Source organism: Panthera uncia, chromosome B1 (assembly GCF_023721935.1).
Source record: "Panthera uncia isolate 11264 chromosome B1, Puncia_PCG_1.0, whole genome shotgun sequence".
NCBI lineage: Eukaryota > Metazoa > Chordata > Mammalia > Carnivora > Felidae > Panthera > Panthera uncia.
In genome coordinates, this window is record NC_064811.1 from 175,512,085 (window position 1) to 175,532,273 (window position 20,189).

General features: G+C 44.6%; 1 protein-coding gene across 2 annotated transcripts in view; it reads right to left on the minus strand.

Annotated features, from left to right (window-relative positions):
• Positions 1-10,156, minus strand: part of LONRF1 (LON peptidase N-terminal domain and ring finger 1) — a 37,604-nt gene extending 27,448 nt beyond the window's left edge. The window contains exon 1 of one of the 2 annotated variants that reach the window (XM_049631674.1): positions 9,331-10,156. In XM_049631674.1, coding sequence (XP_049487631.1) covers positions 9,331-10,045 — 715 coding nt within the window. In that variant the 5' untranslated portion in view covers positions 10,046-10,156. The remainder of the gene's footprint in view (positions 1-9,330) is intronic. The other variant, XM_049631673.1, reaches the window with a different exon arrangement.
• Between the last annotated feature and the right edge of the window lie 10,033 nt (positions 10,157-20,189).

The window sequence follows — 20,189 nt, forward strand, 5'->3', positions numbered from 1 at the left end:
TCTTAGGCTCAAACTAGTAACAAAGACTAACCAAGGCTCAAACTTATGAGGGTATACAATGGCCCTGATTCTGGAGGAAATGGGGTGAGAATTTAAGAGGTCAAAATTTGAATTCCTGCCATTTGCAAAAACTGGTATTGGATCATCCCAAAACAGATTTAATTTCAAGTATTTCTGAGGAAAAAAGCTTTGTCGATAATTTCACTACTACCCTCTACATCTTTACCTGAGAAACCAAAGTAGTATTCAGAATTTTGGTTAGCTGGTTCACCTATGATACTATAATCAATTACTGTAGGTACACAGATTGTAAAACTGAAGTCTGAGCCAGAAACTAATTTTCAGTGCATCTAGACAAAATTAATCTGACTTTTCTTTTAAAGCTATCATCTTTGAAGCCTTCAAAAATGTATGCTTACCAACTAAAGCTTTCATCATGAAAAGGGCATAAAGACCCATAATGCCTCATTAAAAAGAAAAAAAAAAACCCACTAATAAAACTCCCCAAGAGCTCCTTGGTTTACTCTAGTTTTTAAAGGACTGCTTTCCTACAGGTAAGTCTCAACAATGAAATTGGCCTTTTTCAGCTGATGCTTAAGAATTGGAACTAAGTATCTCAGGAAAATATTTCATGCTTCCCAAATAAAAAAGACATGTCTAGAATATTTTGTCTTTTGTTTCTTAAAGTAATATAATTGGAAACCATTATCTCTGAACAAAAGCACATGGAAAGTGAAAGCTCAGTATGATTCATCATCATCAGGCAAGAATGAAGAGTCCTGGCACAAAGCTTGACCCTGTAGGTGTTCAAAAGATTTTGTTTTATCCCCATTTTATCCCTTGAAGAGTTTACAATCTAATTAGAAATGTTTATTTTATTGTGAAATGGGATCATGTAATCCTCATTTGACAAACACAACTGGAGTTCAGAAAACGGAGAGCAGCGTGCCAAAATAGTCCAAGAATGAGTAGTCAACGCAAAAGCATCTAAAACCCCGAGCCGTAAAGGACTGCTCACCCAGAGCTGGGGTGCTTCCAGTAGCCTCCTTAAGACCCCCTCCTCTGCTCCAGCACCTCAGAGAGAGGGAGTTCACTGTTGCAAATCCTTGACTTTGCCAACTTTACATCCTTCAATTCTTCAATCTGACCCTGGTCTTTTCCAGTCTTACTGCTAACAGCTTTTGTTAAGGGTCCAGACCCACATCTCTATGATTTTTGCAACAGCTTGCTAACTGCTCTCACTGCCTCCATCCGGTTTTACCCTACTATATCCTCACCATCCACAAGATCAGATGGGTATTTAGTACAACAGACCAATCCCTACACACCCGGCATCTGCCCATCCCTTCAGCCTTTCTTCCTGCATGGTCAACCTCCCCCTTTGGGCTCCAGTAATACCTAAGCTCACCCTGCCCCACACGTGCCATTCTATTTCATGCCTCCTTCCTTTGCTCACAGAAGTCCCTCCTTGTCACAGCTCTGCTTCAGTGCCGCCCTGCTGCCCCATGGTCTGGGGAACGGTTTCTCATCCAGCACGACTCCGCTCAGCAGTCTCTTCTCAAGATGCTTTATCCTGAGCCTGCCTTCACTTGGCACATCGCAAGGATCAGGAGCAGCAGCCCTGAGGTCACACCGCCTGGGTTCAACTCCAGGCTCCTCCACTTGCTCGGCATGACTGGGACAAACTGCCAAACACCTCTGTACTGTTTCCTCAGCTATAAAATTGAGGATTTTTTAATTTTTTTTTTAACGTTTATTTATTTTTGAGACAGAGAGAGACAGAGCATGAACGGGGGAGGGGCAGAGAGAGAGGGAGACACAGAATCGGAAACAGGCTCCAGGCTCCGAGCCATCAGCCCAGAGCACGACGCGGGGCTCGAACTCATGGACCGCGAGATCGTGACCTGAGCTGAAGTCGGACGCTCAACCAACTGGGCCACCCAGGCGCCCCTAAAATTGAGGATTTTTTTAAAAAATCATTTGTGTTTAAGAAACACCACTTGGTGTATACTATTCTAGATGACTTACACCTTCAGAACAATCCTATTTGGGTCTAGCATTATCCACATTCTCATAGATAAGGAAACCAAGCACAGAACTTAAGTACCTGGCCCATGATACAAAAACTGAGAAGTGGAGGATTCAAGATTCTCTCAGGCAGTCCGGCTCCAGGGTACTCGCTTGCACTTCTATGCAGATAACAGCATTTACCTCCCAGGACTACTCCAGTGCAAGTTAACGTATGCAAAACACAACAGGCTTGGTACCTTGTAAGTGTTCACTGTATGATCATGTTCCTTCACTCTATGTCCACTGCATTCATTTTAAAATCCATTTTTGAGCTCCCTCCATTATTTCCTGTCTTTGTGTTCTCAAATCCCGGCTTTGCTAAATGTTTGCTGAACAAGGGGAAATTCATTAAAATCTGTCCCCTTATGCTCCTTAATTCATGCTCCCATTTTCTCTTAGACCTAGTAATATCGTGAGTCATCAGGCAAATTAAAAAAATGAAATAAAATTCTGCTACACATCTGAGGAAATCAGGTCTTTAGCAATCTGAGGAATTTCATGGGCTGAGGAACTTTCTCTGGAGTTCCAATTCCTCATCTTTGTTCTAATCCTTAGGGGTAAATGGTCAGTAACGGGTCTATGGGTCGTTTCCTTAGTTCATCTTCAAGAAACTTTGTTTCAGATTATAAAAGTTATAAAATGTTTACTTATAAAAATTTGAAAAATATACAATATTAAGAAATAAAAACCTTTCTCCCCATCATAAAGAAATAACTAGTATTGGCATAAAACATACATTTCTCCTCTGTGTGTAGATTATATTTGTAATTTTATAGTTTTATGAAATCTACCATATATACAGTTTATAACCTGCTTTTTTGCCAATGTCATTAAATTCACATGATTTTTAATGGTCGCAAAGTATTCTACCATGCTCACAATTTAAAAATGTCCAACTCAGCATTTACTTCCAATGTTTGCTAATATAAAAAGTACTATCATGAACATCTATCTGTATGCCTTTACATTATCTGCTTATTTCCTTAGTCACGGTCTACAAAGATGAATGGCAAAGTTTTCAATACATTCTGCTAACCCTCCTTTTATAAAAACTTATTTTATATTCCCACAAGCTATGTATTTTTGTTTCCTAGAAAAATACAAAAAAATTTATTTTAATGTGCTTAAACTTTAATAAGTTTGACCTTTACAATATATATTTATTGATTACTTAGATTGTGTATGCATAAGAATAAACATTCCATGTTCATAATCTTTTACTTGTTGTTCGGAGTGTTTTTTTCTTGGATTTCTGTATTGAGCTATTTCAACAATTTCAGCAGCTAACCAAAATGCCAAATTTCTTTGCTTCGATTACTTTTTCAAGTTCAGTATGGTAGGACTTTGTTATCATAAACTAAAAGCTGCCAATTGACAAGTTATTAGGGAGTGATTAATAAAGTCCAGGAATAGTAACTGGCATACTTAAGATCATAACCACTGGATTCAGAACATCTGGTTGAGATCCACTTTGGACAGTCTATCTTACTCTTTAAACCTCAGTCTCCTCGAGGACCTAGAGAATGCTGGTGACACATCTTCTGACTGTCGTGAAGACTACGTAAGACCACGCATGTTGACAACACAATGCCTGCCACACAAATGCTCAATAAACGTTGGTATTACAAAACATTTCTAAATAAGTTGGATAGCAGTGAGATTTGCTCTTGATACAAGGCATTAGGAAAAGTACTTTCTTTTATCCAAATAGATCTTTGCCAGTGAGCAACATCTTTAGGGATCAGTAGTGCAGACTGAACAAAAGGAGAAGAGGGGCGCCTGGATGGCTCGGTCAGTTAAGCGCCAGACCCTTGATCTTGGCTCAGGTCATGATCTCTGGTCTGGGAGTTCAGCCCGCATCTGGCTCTGCACTGGCAGCATGGAACCTGCTTGGGATTCTGTCTCTCTCTCTGCCCCAAACCCTAATGTATGTACGTGGCATGCGCACACACACTCTCTCAAAATAAATAAGTTAAAAAAAAAGAGGGACGCCTGGGTGGCTCACTCGGTTAAGAGTCCGACTTCAGTTCAGGTCATGATCTCACGGTTGGTGAGTTCGAGCCCCGTGTCAGTCTCTGTGCTGACAGCTCAGAGCCTGGGGCCTGTTTCAGATTCTGTGAGACCCTCTCTCTCTGCCCCTCCCCGACTCGTGCTCTCTCTCTCTCAAAAATAAATAAACATTAAAAAATGAGAGAGAGAGAGGAAGGTGAAGAAAAAAAAAAAGAGAGGGAGGAGAAGAAAAAAAAAGACTGATCCTATTCTACCAAAGTGGGGGAAATCTGAACAGAAGTTTCTGTATTGCATTTTAGAGTCTAAGTCATTCATCTTGTACAGTAAAACACAGTACAATTTTGAAAAATATCTCTACAATGTGAGTGGTAGAATACTATATAAATTCATTTAAAATTTCACATGAATATATCTAAGCCTCTTAGAAATATTCCACTAAACAGAAAAACAATTCTGAATATACCAAAGGTTAATGTACAAATAACTAGAAATCTAAGACAATGGAGTTTTGATAAATTTTTCATTGTCTGATGAATCAAAAAAGATAAAAAATGGCATTATTTAAAACAGAAAATATCATATTTACATAACCCCTTTTCCCATCTTCTGTATCAATAAGAGTATGCCATTTAACTGATCCTTGTAGTGATGCTGAGGCAATGCAAAAATCCTCAAACTTAAGTTAAAGTAACATCCTTAAAGAAAGGATGAATCAAAGATCTACCACGTTATAGGCTCTGTTTGTTAGAGGTCAATTGAGCAATATAAACCCCTGTTGTAGTGACTTTCAATAAATACCAATTTGCTGCAATTTTAAAGGAAACACACAGAAAAATACACATTCTGTAAGGACAGATATTTTATTCTGTTCACTTCTATATTTCCAGCACCTAAAACAATGCCGTTTATGTACTAAGTACTCAGTAAGTATCTACTGAAAAGACAGTATGGATACTTGAGATTTGATTTATATGCTAATTTTTTTTGAAAGAGGGAGAGGGACAGAGGGAGAGAGAATCTTAAGCAGGCTCCACACTAAGTGCGGAGCCCAAGGGTGTCCGACCCAGGGCTGGATCCCAGGGCCCCGGGATCATGTCCTGAGCTGAAATCAAGAGTTAGATGTTCAACCAACTGACCCACCCAGGGGCCCCTATATGCTAATTTTTTATATCAATTTTAGTCTTAGAAGCAATATCCACTGCTTCTACCTTTCAGTTCCAACTTGGTTATTTACTTGCCTCAAGAAGTCACTGAAAAGTCTTGGAGCTCCCATCTTCAGTCTGTGAATTAGCAATGCGAAAGCTGCCCTCCTAAATCACATGAGCCTTCCTAAGGATCAGTTAAGATAATGGAAATGAAAATATTTTGTCAACTAGGAAACATCACATAAACGTCCAAGTGTTTACAGTTTCAAGTGTCTTACAGAGTAACTTAGGACACGCAGAAGTTTACTGATAAAATAAATTGAAACTTCTTCACATTAACCTAGTTAAGATATTAAACACCTTCATATCTTCTTTAAATGTATTCAGTAGATACCTATAATCTATTCTTTTTATAACTAAAGCCTTGCAGTATCTGTATTTTATCGATGTATGCTAAAAATGTTACTAATTCACATATACAGGCTAGAATCAAGATTCAACCCTCACTCGGGTAATATTATTAATGTGGTAGACAGAAAAGAACAGGACTTGACATTACAAAGTTTAGATTTTAATTTTAGCCAAATCGCCTTCTGGCTGTAGCACAACTTTCATATTTTAAAAACATTTTTGTTACTATTTACTAGGCATTTATTCTCCCAACAGCCCTAGGTAGCTGTTACTACTGGTATCTATCTTTCAGATACCATTCTCGCTTTTTCAGATAAGGAAACCAAAACAGACGGGTTAGACAACAGGCCCAAGGTCAGAGAGTAAGTGGAAGGTTGCCCTGGGGTTCAAACGGAGGCAGTCAGCTAGCTTTAACCACTAGGCCACACTGCACCTCCACTTCTAGATGCCTCAGTTTCCTTCTGAGGATTCTTTGTGAAGACCAAATGATATAAAAAAATTTTTTAAATGCTTAATAGGTAAGCATTTAATTAATTAACTACATAATTAATTTTAAAGACAAAAATTTACAAGTATTTTAAATACACTATTCTCCCCCTTATGACCTTTATTTTTTCTTTTAATCAGTTCAAACTGTTACTTATACGGTTCTTTGGGTGAGAGGGGTGTACACAGGGAAGAGGCAAGCCAGTGTACAAATTTATTAAAAATAAAAGGAAAATAGCATAGCAAAGTGAGATCACTTCAATAGGCTCTTATGTATAAAGATCCAATGTAGAAAAGACTTTTACATAATATTCCTGAATACTAAAGAGACAGAAAGTTATGAAACATCTGAGAGTTAATACCAAAAGATCAATAGATTAAATGTTATCTAAATATATTTCAATTCAACAGAAACTTATGTAATCTCAATGGGAAACTTCTGATTTTGGCAAAGGTTTTCAAGCTTGCCTTTCTTGTCAACAGGGATAAATTTGGACGGGTGTGGGCTAACTGTAGACTAGATTATCTTTTTCTAGTTAATAGTATTTAGTTCTTTCATCATAAGAATTCTATGAAGAAATTATAGTGGTCTTTCTTCTCATCAGCAATAATGAAAAGTATCTATCATTAGTAACCACAGAACTGTACAATTATATAAACACATTTCAAATGCCTATCTAGCGAACTAGCGGACTCTGAAAAGCTAAAGCCTAATAATACAGATATATAACTCTACTAAACATTTTTATTTACCCCATATATTGTTAAACACTTGGTATCTATAGTTGACCAACTACAATTTGTTAGCTCTAAGGTTTCTTTTTTTTTCCTTCCCACTTTGCACTAAAAATTTAAGGGATGAAAAAAATTTTTCTTCATTAGTAACATTCAGACACACTTTTCCATATGGAATTCATGACTTTTGAAAGACCTCAGAGAATAAGGGAAAAGAAGCTAATGAGGTGAAAGTCAAAAGACTTGAGTTCTAGTTCTGCCACAGTAAGACTTAAGTAGCTAAATAGGCAAAATCCCCGTGGGCAGTCCATGCAAATTGGAAAAAGGAGAGAAAAGGTCTTTTTTTTTTTTTTTTTTTCCTGTTAAAAAAAAGGTCTTCAACCCAAGGCCCAGAGTCTTCCTTAATTAAAAGATTACTGGTTAGAGAATATTATGCCAGACCTTAATTAGTAAATGTACTCACTGTTCTATAGATTAGGATACGAATTTTTATGAAGTGTCTAATTTAACAGGTCAAATTAGTAATTAATACTGCATAGTGCTGTCCATAAGTTTCATCCTTTGTTTTATACGAGTGACAGGAAGGAAGGAAGGAAAGAAAAAGAGAAAGAAAGAGAGAAAGAAAGAAAGAAAGAAAAAAGGAAAGAAAGAAAGAGAAACTTCCCTGGAAATTTATATCAAACACTTTCATTGGGTGAGCTATAAGGGCAGAATGGGCCCTGGTGCAACATTTAGGAGAAATGGAGAATATGATGTTGCCTCTAAAACCAGCTAGCTGTGTGACTTTGGACAAGTCATTTCACTGCCCTAGCTTCTGCTTCATTGTTGAAATGAGGCCCATGGCCTAGATGGTTTGTGCTTCCTTACTCATGCTCCATTTACCCAGAGAGGCAGAGCTGTCTGTATTAGAATTCTGTATTCCAAATACTGTTGTTCTCTTTCCTTCTATCATTCTATTCCATTTTATAACTGCCTACACTTCCCATAAAGATACTGAAAGACTATGAACATGTGCCAAGTTTATGCTTTGAACTCCAAAGGTATTAAGTAACTCAATGTATTGTCACTAGTTCAAAATGACTAAGCACTTAGGATAAAAGACCTGCAAAAAGATCGTTTTGGTGACACAGTTTATAAATTTACCTAATACCGGTTTATATTTTAGACGTCTGTTTTCTCGGGGATAATTCCCTCAAGCATTATTCCATGCCAATAAAGACACTACTCTTGCAATATACTTACTTAACACAAGGTTTAACAGTGACACTATTGACATTTTGGGCCTGACAACTGTGAGGGAGGCTGTCCTGTGCGCTGTAGGATGTTAGCATCCCTAGCCTCTACCCACCACATGTACCAGCACTACACCCACAAGGGGTGTCTCCAGTTATCACCAGATATTGCTCTAGATAATGTCCCCCGGGGCGGGGGGGCTGCTAAAATACCTCCGGTAGAGAACCACCGATTGACTTAAAGTAGTCTTCATTTCACCTAGGTAAGTCCGGCAGGGTCCCCTTTGGCAGCCTGAAACCACCTTAAGAGTGCTAACCTAGGTTAAGAAGCCAATGCTGCTTCTTGGAGGCAAAGAAACAAACAAAAGACCTAAAAGGCTTTTCCCCACAGCTTGATCAAGAGTGGAAAAGCAAACAAAAGCGTGTCAAAGAACTCGATGAGACTACCTCTTTTTCTTTACCGAGAACTAGGAGTGCTCGGAAAGTAAGCAAGCGTGTGTTTATGAAATAAGTATTATTTGAAATAGGCAGGTAAACCATCAAGAGCAACCAAGGTTGCAGACGTTTCAGGTAAGACCTAACACCCCCGGGCAGCTCCGACACCCGCCCCAAGCCCAGTGGCCGGCGGGGCCTCCGGGAGCTGGGTGCGGGCGCCGAGCTCCCGCCACGCCCACCGGACGTCACCCGTTACACAACCCCCCCCCCCCACCCAGCTTATGCAATTCTGCCCTCCCGCGGCTTCAATTGCCCCAATGACTTTCGTGCGAGACGACGGTAAACGTTGCATGCCTATCCTCCGGTGGGGAGATCCTCTCCCCGCCCCGGCTGTCGTTTGCCGGCGGCGGGCCCGGCCCGGCCGGCCGGCCAATTACCGGAAAGAGCGCGGCAGGAAGCGAGCGGCCGCTCGGGCTCGCCCAACTTCCACCCCATCCCGCGCTCCGGCGGCCTCCACCGTGCCACCCGCTCCGCTCGGGACGCTCGCTTCAGACCGCAGGGCCGCGGCCAAGGGAACCCCGAGCCTGCGCGCCCCTCCCCGCGCCGCGTCACAGTCGGTTCCGAAGGCGATCCCCATTGTGACCGAAGCACCCCGGGGCGCCGCCCCCTCCCACACCCTCGAGGACCCCGAAACCCCACGCACGGGAGTCAGGCAGCCTCGGGGAGGCAGAGACGCCGGGCAGCCAGCCCGTCGGGGAAAGGAGGGTGGGGTCGCCCGGGCCCACGCCGCATCCCCGCTCGGTCACCTGCTCGAAGCGCCTCGCAGGCGGCGGCCAGGGCCTCCCGGTAGCGCCCCTGGTGCAGCAGCTCCCCGAGCCGGCCGGCCGCGCGGGCTCGCTCCCGCTGGCCCGGGAACCACTTCTCGGCCAGGTGGTTGAGGACGACGCTGGTTCTGAAGCCCGAGGCGGCGATGGCGGCGGCCAGAGGCGGCGGCCGCGGGGTGGTGCCCTCAGCATCTGTGGCGGCGGCGGGCGGCAGCCGGTCCCGGCAGAGGCGGCAGCGGGCGCGGAGCTCTCTCCGCAGGCAGCGACGGCAGTAGCTGTGGCCGCAGGGCACGGTCACCGGCTCGCTCAGGAAGCCCCGGCAGCCCAGGCAGCTGAGCAGCCCGCCTGCGCCGGGGTCCGCGCTCGCTCCGAGGGTCGCGCTCCAGCCCAGCCCGTGGCGAAGCCGGTAGTTGAGCACCAGGCAGTCCACCAAGGTGCCGAGGCACTCGGGCCTGACCGGGGCCCCGCGGCGCAGCGCCGCCGCGTACGCCTCCAGCGCTCCCTTCAGGTGGCCGCCCAGCGCCAGCAGCTCGCCGCGGCGGAGCAGCAGCTCCCAGCGCTCCGACTCCGCCGCCGCGCGCTCCAGCCGGTCGCCGCTGCCGCCGCCCACTTCCCAGAACCGGCCCCGGCTCCGCGGCGTGGGGGCCATCTCCCGGCTCCCTCCGGGGGAGCTCCTCGCCACGACCGGAGAAGACATGGCCCGCGGAGGGCTGCTCCTCCGCCGCCGCCCGCCGCCACGGTCGCGGAGCCTCCGGGGCGCGCGGCTCCGCACGCGGCCCGCGAGCTGGGGGGCGTGGCGCGCGGACACAGCGGGGCGGCGCGCGCCCGGGAAGCCCCGGGGGCGGGGCCTGGCGGGCGCGGGGCGGGGCGGGGCTTCGCTAAAGCGCCCGGGACTCCCCCGCACGGCCGGCGCCCCGGTCCCGGAGGAGCCTCGCGCCTGGCCCCGCCCCCTACGAAGCCCCTCCTGGGGAGGAACGCGAGGTCAGATGATCCCCCAGCGGGGATCTAATTGGCTTCTCCCGAAACTGGGGCCTGGCTTGTAATTGAACAAAGCCTCTTGGAACCCAGGCCTCCGCCCCTGTCGCCAATCCGCGGGACAACTACCCTCACCTGCCAAGGCTTTTCTTCTGATGCTTGCTTGGTGGGCGGTTTTTCTGCCAGGCGTCTGGCCTCCCGGGACTAAAGCCCAGATCACCAACATTCTCCTGACACACCGGGCTTCCTGAGTGGCGACTCGCTCCCTTTTCCTGGCCGGCGGGAGCCTCCCCGAGTAGTAGTCAGGTGCACGTCTGCATTTTTTTATGCCCAAGTTACAGATGGACATGTAGAGGCAGAGGGCCTAGGAATGCGCAAAGTCAGTCTGATGACTTTGTGACTCCTCAAGTCTAGACTAGGTCAACTTTAGAAACAAAATAACCCCACCCATGTTCCTGAGCCGACTCCCTCCAGAGGGCAAGACAGTTTTCTATGGTGGCAAGTTACTGCTGCTTTTCCGCTTTAAAACCCACCCCCACCTCGAGGAAGAAAGCCCACAGGTTCCCAAGGTATCAGACGTACTCTTTACATCGCATTCGGGGCTCCACAGCTGGCTAAGTCCTATGTTTGGCATTTTTAAAGAGAAAACACCAGGATGAATAGTTTTCATACGGCGGTCACAATACCACTACAACCCAAGTATTGCCAACAGAAGAAAAAAGACAATCTGGGTTTTGTATAATGGATTATATTTCCTTTAAACTTGATGTCATCGAGTGTAAAGCTCTCAGCTGAAAATACAGATTTAATTATAGGCTACTAGAGTGTTAATGCTGGAAGTGACTTAGAACTTTTAGTCCTTTTTCAAATGGTTAGAAACAATGGCCCAGAGAGGGAAAGTTACTTGTCTCTAATCACACAGCTAATAATATACAGAGGCCCTGCTCTCTTCTCTCATTTCACTGTTGGGTTACTATGTTAGATCTTAGAAATATATTACATGAGATTTTCAAAATAAAGGAAGTTGGTAAATGGAATGTTAACCTGAGCATGCTATGCCTGAAATTGGCTAACGTTTAATTAACATCCTTCTTTATATGGAACAGGCAGTTGGGCTCAAAACTGCTTTGAGTTACATATGTTTTTACTACACAATGAGCAAATCCTGTAACTTCAGAAAAGATGTAGATCTATTGCCCTAAAAGGAACAAGGAAAAAGCTAGCTGAGGAAAAATTGAGGCTTCTGTTCCAACAGGACACAGAAGCAAACAGGTTCATGTACCATCCACATGGCACCTGAAACAAATTGTGGCCAAGATACAGGAGCAACTCCTCATCATTTGAGGTGGGGAATATTGGGATTAATTCATAAGCATAACCTTGAATTTAATGCTAACCTCCCTACCATGGTACTACCCCCCTTCGATAAGCAGAAGAATGACTTCACACGGATGCTCACATACTCATTTAAGACTTGAAACCCTAAGTGGTTAAATAAATATCCATATGTAGGTGGATATTGAGTTTTTGTGATACATTCCGGTCCTTAACAACAGCTTGCAAAATGTACAATAGTAAATACTTCATACATAAGTTCATGATTATACACAAAGTATAACAAATTCATAAATATGCTTATATTTCTTATCACATACAGTTCAAATCTGGTTTTATTAGGGAATTTCCCCCAAAAGTAAAATGTATGGTTCAGAAAATAGTGTGAAGTATCATTTGTCCTTTGGAGCTTCTCTCCCTAATAAATGTGACAGATAACCACATCTGATTCTGGTGTGAAATGAAGTGGTACAATTACAATAATGTGAGAGGGGAAAAAAAAATGGGACTGTGGGAGGAATCTTGCCGTGATCTCCTTGGCATTTGTGAATGGTTATAATTCATGTTTGCTGGTTTATACATTTACATAACTGGTTCTCATTTATGTAACTTATTTATGTAAGAGGCTGTACTGCCTCTGTGGCCTTTGTGTGCTGCACAATTTCCCTCTGAAACAGGAAGTCTGGGGCAAGACAATCACCGGCTCGAGACAGGTCCTTCTTCCATCATTCCGTGCCACCACAAGAGGATATGCACTTTGATGTGACTGCTTTTTAGATTAAGAGGAGAGGAAAATTAGTACCTTTCTTCATTCACGTTCTAAAATTCGGACTTTGGTCTCTGGCTCACCCGGCAGGCTGCAGTTGGAGAAGAGGGAGCCGGTGAAATACCCCCCCGGGGGCCAGGAGGAGAACACTAAGGGTGAAGCTCTCCTCTTCCTCCGAGCATTACTTGCTTCTGTCTCAGCTAACCAAGTAGTAAAATCATGAGATGTGTATTTCATTTCAGTTTTTTAGTGTTGTCTTCTAAAATAGATCAGTTATGTAAGAGAGTAAGAAGAAAAGCATATCTGTTTCCTAATTTGGAAAATGCTTATCACCATCATTCCGTTCATATCCCTGCCCTCCCCCCGCCACACCAGAAGGAGACTTTTCCTGATATAGTTAGGTAAACTCCTATTTAAGAATAACGTAACATAGTGCTTTTCCTGGACACGAGTCAGCTGAAGATGTGTATTTGAGCCTTTTTTTTTTTTTTTTTTTTTTTTTTGCCGTGGGTGAATTTACCATTTGTTTCTTCACATTCTTAGCATTAAAAAAGACTGAATTTGAGCTTTAAAGAGCCAAGCAAAATGATGTCCTCTTCCTGATTTATTTCATCTGGTTACATCCTAGTCAATGCATTGGAAACCGTAAACTCTAAAGTCCAATATAATCAGTATACACCTAATAGCATATCTGTACATAATGCACAGAAGAAAAGGTCTTCAGAGATCACCTCTCCTACCCCTTATTTTTATGTGGATGAGAACACGGAGATCTGAGAAGCTCCTGGTTTAATGGAAGTCATAATGGAGAGGCAATGCAGAGACCTGGTGCTGACCGTATTTGTCCCTCTGTGTCTGGGAGGAAGTTGTCTGGCTGCCCCGAGAGAGCCTCATTTGCCATCTGTAAAATGAGGGAATGGAACCACCTCTTGGGTGCCTCTACTTCTGGAGCTGAGCCCCAGGGGTTTGTTTGAACACAATGAGAGGAGGCAGAGAGGCTTCCAAGCTCAGGAACACAGCAACGTGACACCTGATGAAAATGTAATAGCAGAGGGAAGGCTGAGAATAGAAGAGGAGGGTATCAGGAAGCACACTTTGTTGATACACGCCCAGCCCTGTCCAGGGGAGGGGGAACCAGTCTCTGGGACATGAACACTTTTTGTCACAGGACAGGGATCCCCCCACCACACGCACTTCCTCGCCCCTACTGTAATTCCGTGAGAGGCTGGAGGAAAGTCTGGGGGGGGGTGGTTATATAACTTGGGCATTTGTGGGGAAGTTTATATAAGATGCTAAAAATACAGTATATGATTGCTATAATGGTGTTCTAAGTGAAAAGCCCTAATGAGGACAACCTGAGTAGGTTAAATAGAGGTGATGCTAAGTAGATGCCGAAACCCAATCGTCTGCAATGACTACTGTCTAACCAAGTGCAGTTTACTACTGATTATTAAAATATTCTGCTATCCTCATGGGGAACACTGTCAGTGTGCCAAAGGGGCACCACCCTTACCATGGGCACCATTCTTAATTCTTCTTTCCAATACTCAAAAGAATCTAGAAATACTAAGTATGTAACCCATATTCCATTTCATGGTAGTCAAATTGATAAAATGAATGTATTTCCCAGTATCAAGCTGTTAAAAAAGAAATAGATGCAGGAATAAATGCCATGTATTATTCAACAAGTTCTAAGAATTAACCACATATGAATTCCTCTGGTACTTTCTCTCCTCCTCCCTTGTCCGCACCCTGCCCCCACGCACTTAGCACTTACCATCATCTGACATGTTATATTTATATAGAGATCTATATTATTTGTCTGTATCCTGGAGAATGTAAACTCCTCAAGAGCTAGGATTTTCTGCCCATCCTGTTCACTGATGTGTCTCTAACACCTAGGGCACTGAAAAGACCCTAGCTAGTCACTGTTGAATGAGTCACCGACAAATTATGATACCACCTAATATTCTTCATTCTTGTTAGTGATGGACACACATTTACCATTAAGACAGTAGGACAATTTATTTTCTTCATTTCTCCTCTCCTTCTCTCATACCTCCCACCTGGTCTGCCAGAAAAGTTTTTGGGTTCTGCCTGCAGATTGTATTGACAATCTGACCCCTCCTCACTGCTCACTCTGCCCCCTAACCTTTTGCTCCCTCCCATCCCCCCTCCACACTCCCCGCAGTCACCCTGGCCCAGGCTATCAACATTTCTCCTCCTAAAATAACCAGTTTGGGTATTTTTTAAAAAGTGTTTGTTTGTTTGTTTGTTTGTTTGTTTAAGAGGGAGAGAGCAGAGCTAGCAAGCAGGGGAGATGAAAAAAAGGAAAAAGAGAGAATCCCAAGCAGACTCTATGCTGTCAGCACAGAGCCCAACGCAGGGCTCAACCCCACAAACCGTGAGATCATGACCTGAGCCAAAATCAAGAATGGGCCACTTAACCAACTGAGTCACCCAGGTGCCCTGAGTTGTGGTATTCTTTAGAATAAGAGAAATAGTTTTGCAAATGGAAACAGATAAAAAGAAAATTATGTTCAGCAACTATATATACGTATACACAAATCAAGAAATCAAAGAAATATATAGTCGAACAACACAAATTTGAACTGTGCACATCCATTTCCACGTGGATTTTTTTCCCAATAAATACAATACAGTACTCTGAGTGTGTTTTTTCTTATGGTTTTCTTCATACTATTTTCTCTCGCTTACTTTATTGTAATAATATAGTATATAATACATATAACATACAGTATATATGTTAAGCAAATGTTTATGTTAATGGTAAGGCTTCTGGTCAACAGTAGGCCCTCAGTAATTACGTTTTGGGGGAGTCAAAAGTTACACGTGGGTTTTGGACGGCATGGGGGGCGGGTGTCAGTGCCTCTGTCCCCTGCATTGTTCAGGAGGCAACTGTGTACCCATCTAACATAGCAAATGAAGCTTTAATAATTTGAAAAGCACTAATAATCTGGATTGAATCTAGCATTATTACTACTGTTATTTAGAAATGCTTGCTAAAGTGGGAATAGCAGAAAGCCTTTGAAGATTTGAGAAGGCACGGTGGGAAGCCTGTATGGGCCAAAAGATCCTGGAGCCACCCTCAGCTCTGCTCTTTCTTTCATATTTCCCATACACTAGGCTCACAAATCCTTTGCTTCTACCTTCAGAATGTAGCCAGAAGTGCAACGCACTTTTCCCTGGCTCATTTTCAGCTCCTGTGTGACTGTTTCAGAATCTGAGTTATTAAATTGCAAAAATTCAAGATTGTAATTCGTAAAAGAATGGCTGATGTGTATAAAGGGAAATGCTGGAGGAAGTTATCTGGGCGGGGTGGGCATTTAAGCTGGTGAAGGAGATCCGCCAGATTAGGTAGGAAAATACATGTGACTAGATTAGGCCAGATGATCTGTGTCCCAATTTGGTCCACACGTTCTCCAAAGAAGGAGAGATAAGGACCTCAGATGACGGAAGAGTTCACAACCAGGAGATGAAAATGTACAGATGAGAGAATGAGAGCAAGGACGTAATGGTGGAATGAGCAACAGGTTGGAGGGTTCGGGTTAAGAGAAAACCAGAGGAAGAGGAAGATATGGAATGCTCAGGTGGATGTGCATTACAAACCATCTTTATTCAGGGTGAAGTGCATGCTTTAGGCCAGGCTGGCTTGGGGCCTCGGACAATGGGGAAGGATCTCTTTCTATCCCCTTTCCAATTCTGAAATAGCTAGATGAAGTCACATTCTTTCAAACCTAAGTGAAATAAATTGAGTCTATGACAACATAGACTCTTGTCATCCAGCATGGAAAACTGTCGCAAAAATAAAGGGTTTTGAACAAATTTAAGAATGATGGATACATTAAAATACTACTGAGGGAAGTCAGACTCAAGTGGAGCTTTAGGTTAGCAAGAAAGACAGTGATGCTTTCCCATGATGCACACTTTGGTGCTTTTGTCAATAAGAGAATACTGGGCTGGAGGGTCCAAGGACCTAATCCGGTAAGTTGGTTCCTACATTCTTTTTCTTTTCTTTTTTTTTTTTAACATTTATTTATTATTGAGAGACAGAGAGACAGAGCATGAACAGGGGAGGGGCAGAGAGAGAGAGGAAGACACAGAATCCAAAACACGCTCCAGGCTCTGAGCTGTCAGCACAGAGCCCCTATGTGGGGTTCGAACTCATGAACCATGAGATCCTGACCTGAGCCGAAATCAGAGTCGTCACCGACTGAGCCACCCAGGTGCCCCTGGTTCCTGCATTCTTATGTGTTGTTCTAATAAGTCTCATCAACTCCCTTAGGAAACCAAATCACAAACACATAACAGCTTCAAATAAAATGCCTTGCAATCAAAAATGTCTTGACTTGAGCTGTTAGCAGATTGTAAAATACAGGAATATGTTCATATTTATCAGCACATGTATTGGTTGATGTTAATTTCTTCTCATTCCTAACTGACTAGCTCAAATGAACTCTGAGAATTCTTGCCACTAATTTAATCTGATTCTGACCCCGATCTCTATAAAAATTCAGAACCTGAGATCTCTGACTCTGACTCATTTGTTAGGTGACAACACTTCTGATCCAGCGTGGAGGGAACCAAAGCTTCCCGAAAAGGCATTTATTACCAGGGTAACTTTGCTACAAGTGCCTTTGGCTTTAGAGGATTTATTTGTCCAGGTATCACTTTATCATTCTCCCTATTACATCAACTCAGGCCTAAAAGAATTAGGCCTAACCCATAGAAAGTGCTTCTCCAGATTTAGATCAAACCTTTCTGACCAGAAGAGGCATTTTGAGTAATAGAACAGCTCCATTTTTGTTTCTCCTAAATTTGATGTAGCCAAGTTATTCGGCTCCAAATGTAACTAGACAGCTCAATGCAGCTAGCAAGAGCTGCTTTTACTAAGCTCCCATCTACAGTTGACCCTTGAATAACACAGGTTTGGACTGTGAAGTTCCACGTACAGGAAGCTTCTTTTCCACAGATTCAGTACGGTATTGTAAACGTATTTTCTCTTCCTGACAATTTTCTTCATAACATTTTCTTTTCTGGGGCGCCTGGGTGGCTCAGTCAGTTAAGTATTCACTTCAGCTCAAGTCATGATCCCAAGGTTTGTGGGTTCAAGCCTGGCATCCGGCTCCAGGCTGTCAGCTCAGAGCCTGGAGCCTGCCTCGGATTCTGTCTCCCTCTTTCTTTGCCCCTCCCCTGCTCATGTTCTGTCTCTCGCTCTCAAAAAACAAAAGCAAAAACAAAAAACAAAAAACAAACTTAAATAACATTTTTTCTCTACTTTATTGTAAGAACACAGTATATAATACAGATAACATACAAAATGTGTGTTAACAGAATGTTTGCATTATCAGTAGGCTCTCAGTAGTTAAGCGTTGAGGGAGTCAAAAGTTATACTCGGATTTTTCACCAGGCAGGGGTCAGCACTTCTCCCTGACATATAAGAGTCATATAAGTGACATATAAGAGTCACTTATATGTACAAGAAAAGTCTGCGAGTGCGGGGACGGTGCGAATTGAAGGGCACTGTATTGTACACGGTGATAAACACAGTGATGCCAAAACCCATCTCATCCAGAGGCTAAGCCGCCCGGATTCTGTGTACCTACGGGGAAAGTTCTTCCAACTCTGTGTGCGATGAGCGGTTGTAATGCCTAGTTTCTGAAGTCCCTTCCAGCTCAGGGAGGCTGTAATTGCTGAACAAATACATCTCCTGCCCTTTGATAATTTTCCAGTGGAAAACCACGCCGTTTGGGCCCACATGTGAAATCTTTAATTTTCTACTTAGAACCTCCCCCGCCACTAAGGTTTCCCAGTTCCTGGGGCGTCGGTGTCTACGCATGTGCAATGTGCTTCCTCCTGGGCGGGTCTGAGTTTGGGGGGTGGAGTCCCTACCCTGAGCGGCCCACAGTTGCAGGTGGAGGACCGAGGGCGAGGGCGGTGTGACGGTGTTAGGTCACAATGGGCAGACGTGACAGTGGTAGGTCACAATGGGCAGGAGCGGGTTAAAGGTGGGTTGGTTGAATGGGAGGTTCAGGAAGCAGGCATTTGGTTTCAGCTTCAAAGCAGAAGTGGAGGTGACCTGGGGGGCCAGCTGGGGGAGGCCCCTCTTGAGCATGCCCTACATCTCCTGCTCTGGGAGAGCATGTCAGGCTTGTCCCCAGCAGGCTGCAAAGCGCCCCCACAGATTCCTGGCTGCTCCCCTCGAGGTGTTCTGGAGCAAAACGGAATCTGTGCAGACCAGACCCGGCCACCTGTCATGGAGGCCTGGGGAGAACGGGTGGGCTGCTTGCGAGGGTGGTGAGGGGGGTGTGGAGGAGCCACGGAGCGCTGTCTTGATAAAAGATAGCCAGGAGGCGCGAATCTGTGCTCCGATATGACAAAGCAGAGTGTTCAGTGAGGATTTTTATCACCACCATGGGGACCCTGCGGTGACAACCACACAAGGGAGAATGTGCTTCATTCAAGTAGCCACCGATCTTTGAGAGAGACTTTATCCAGATCAGCAGAAGAGAAGGGATCGATGTATACACGGTGTGTTCGTGGTGACCTTGAGCCTCATATCCACCAGCCCAGCAACACCTGATACTATCTGCTGGCCCCGGCAGCTGCGAGCTATGAGAAGCAGGCCAGATGTGGAGACACCCAGGGAAGAGGTCACAGACCTACACAGACCTTTGAGCTAACCAGGCAGCTTCCCTCCACGTTTGGAGTCAGTCATGACAAACAACAGCCCCCCTGGAGCTTGCCATTGTGGCTACGTTTTGAACTTTTAGCTGTGTCCCCTTCAGGTGAAAGTGATCTTTTCTTCTTTTTTTCCCCTTAGGAAAACTTTGTTTATCCCCTCAAGACCACCAGTGGAGGCTTACAGCTGTACCCAGGCCATGCCGGTGGAGGTCACAGTGGACATACCTGTGTTTGAGGCAGAGCCCAGTGCTTATGGAGCCACGTGGACAAGAGGGTCACCATCAGGTCCACATCAGGAGCCTCCCCCATCATCCCTGAGGTGTTTGGGGCTACCTCCTTTCATTATTCGGAGGGGGAAGGAATCCGACATGCCTCCTGCACATACCATGTTCATGAAAGCACACTGTCTTTCCTAATCAGAGCGTCTACAGTGCCTGACAAAGGGGCAGCAGTGGTCATGACAGGCACCATGGTCGGTGCTGTAGACAGGGGGGCATCTGAGCACAGGCTAGGCACATTCATACAGCAGGAATGGCTTTCATGGATCCAGCAGGAAGTGGAACCTGCACGGCCAATGCAAGTGCTTCTGATGTGGCCTCAGAGGTCTTCACGTAGAGCAAGTGCTTGATCCCAGTGCATAATTGCAGCCTGTGACCAAGAGCCGCAGGTCCCTCACCTGCGGGCAGCACATGCGTGGTGACTACAGGGCAGAGACGACCAGCAAGCCTGTGGCAGAAGTTAAAGGCTTCGCAATGAATGGGACAGAAGCCAGGGAGTCCCCCAGCCCAGGGCTGAAGCCTGGAGGGAGAGAAAGGAAAAGGACAGAATTCCACCAGAAGTCAGCCTCAGCACCATAGGGGAGGACAAGACAACCCTAGTATCAGCCTCTTCTGCTCTTTAGCTCCCTAACAGTAGGAGTGAAGAAAAGGAAAAAGCCCCAACAGCTCGGGAGGCTCCTCCCCCATGAAAACACCAGTCTCAGCCCTACCACAAAGGTGTCCAGGTCATCCCCCAAACTGGGGGGAGCTGAACCACCAACTACTTCGGGGTCTTCACGCAG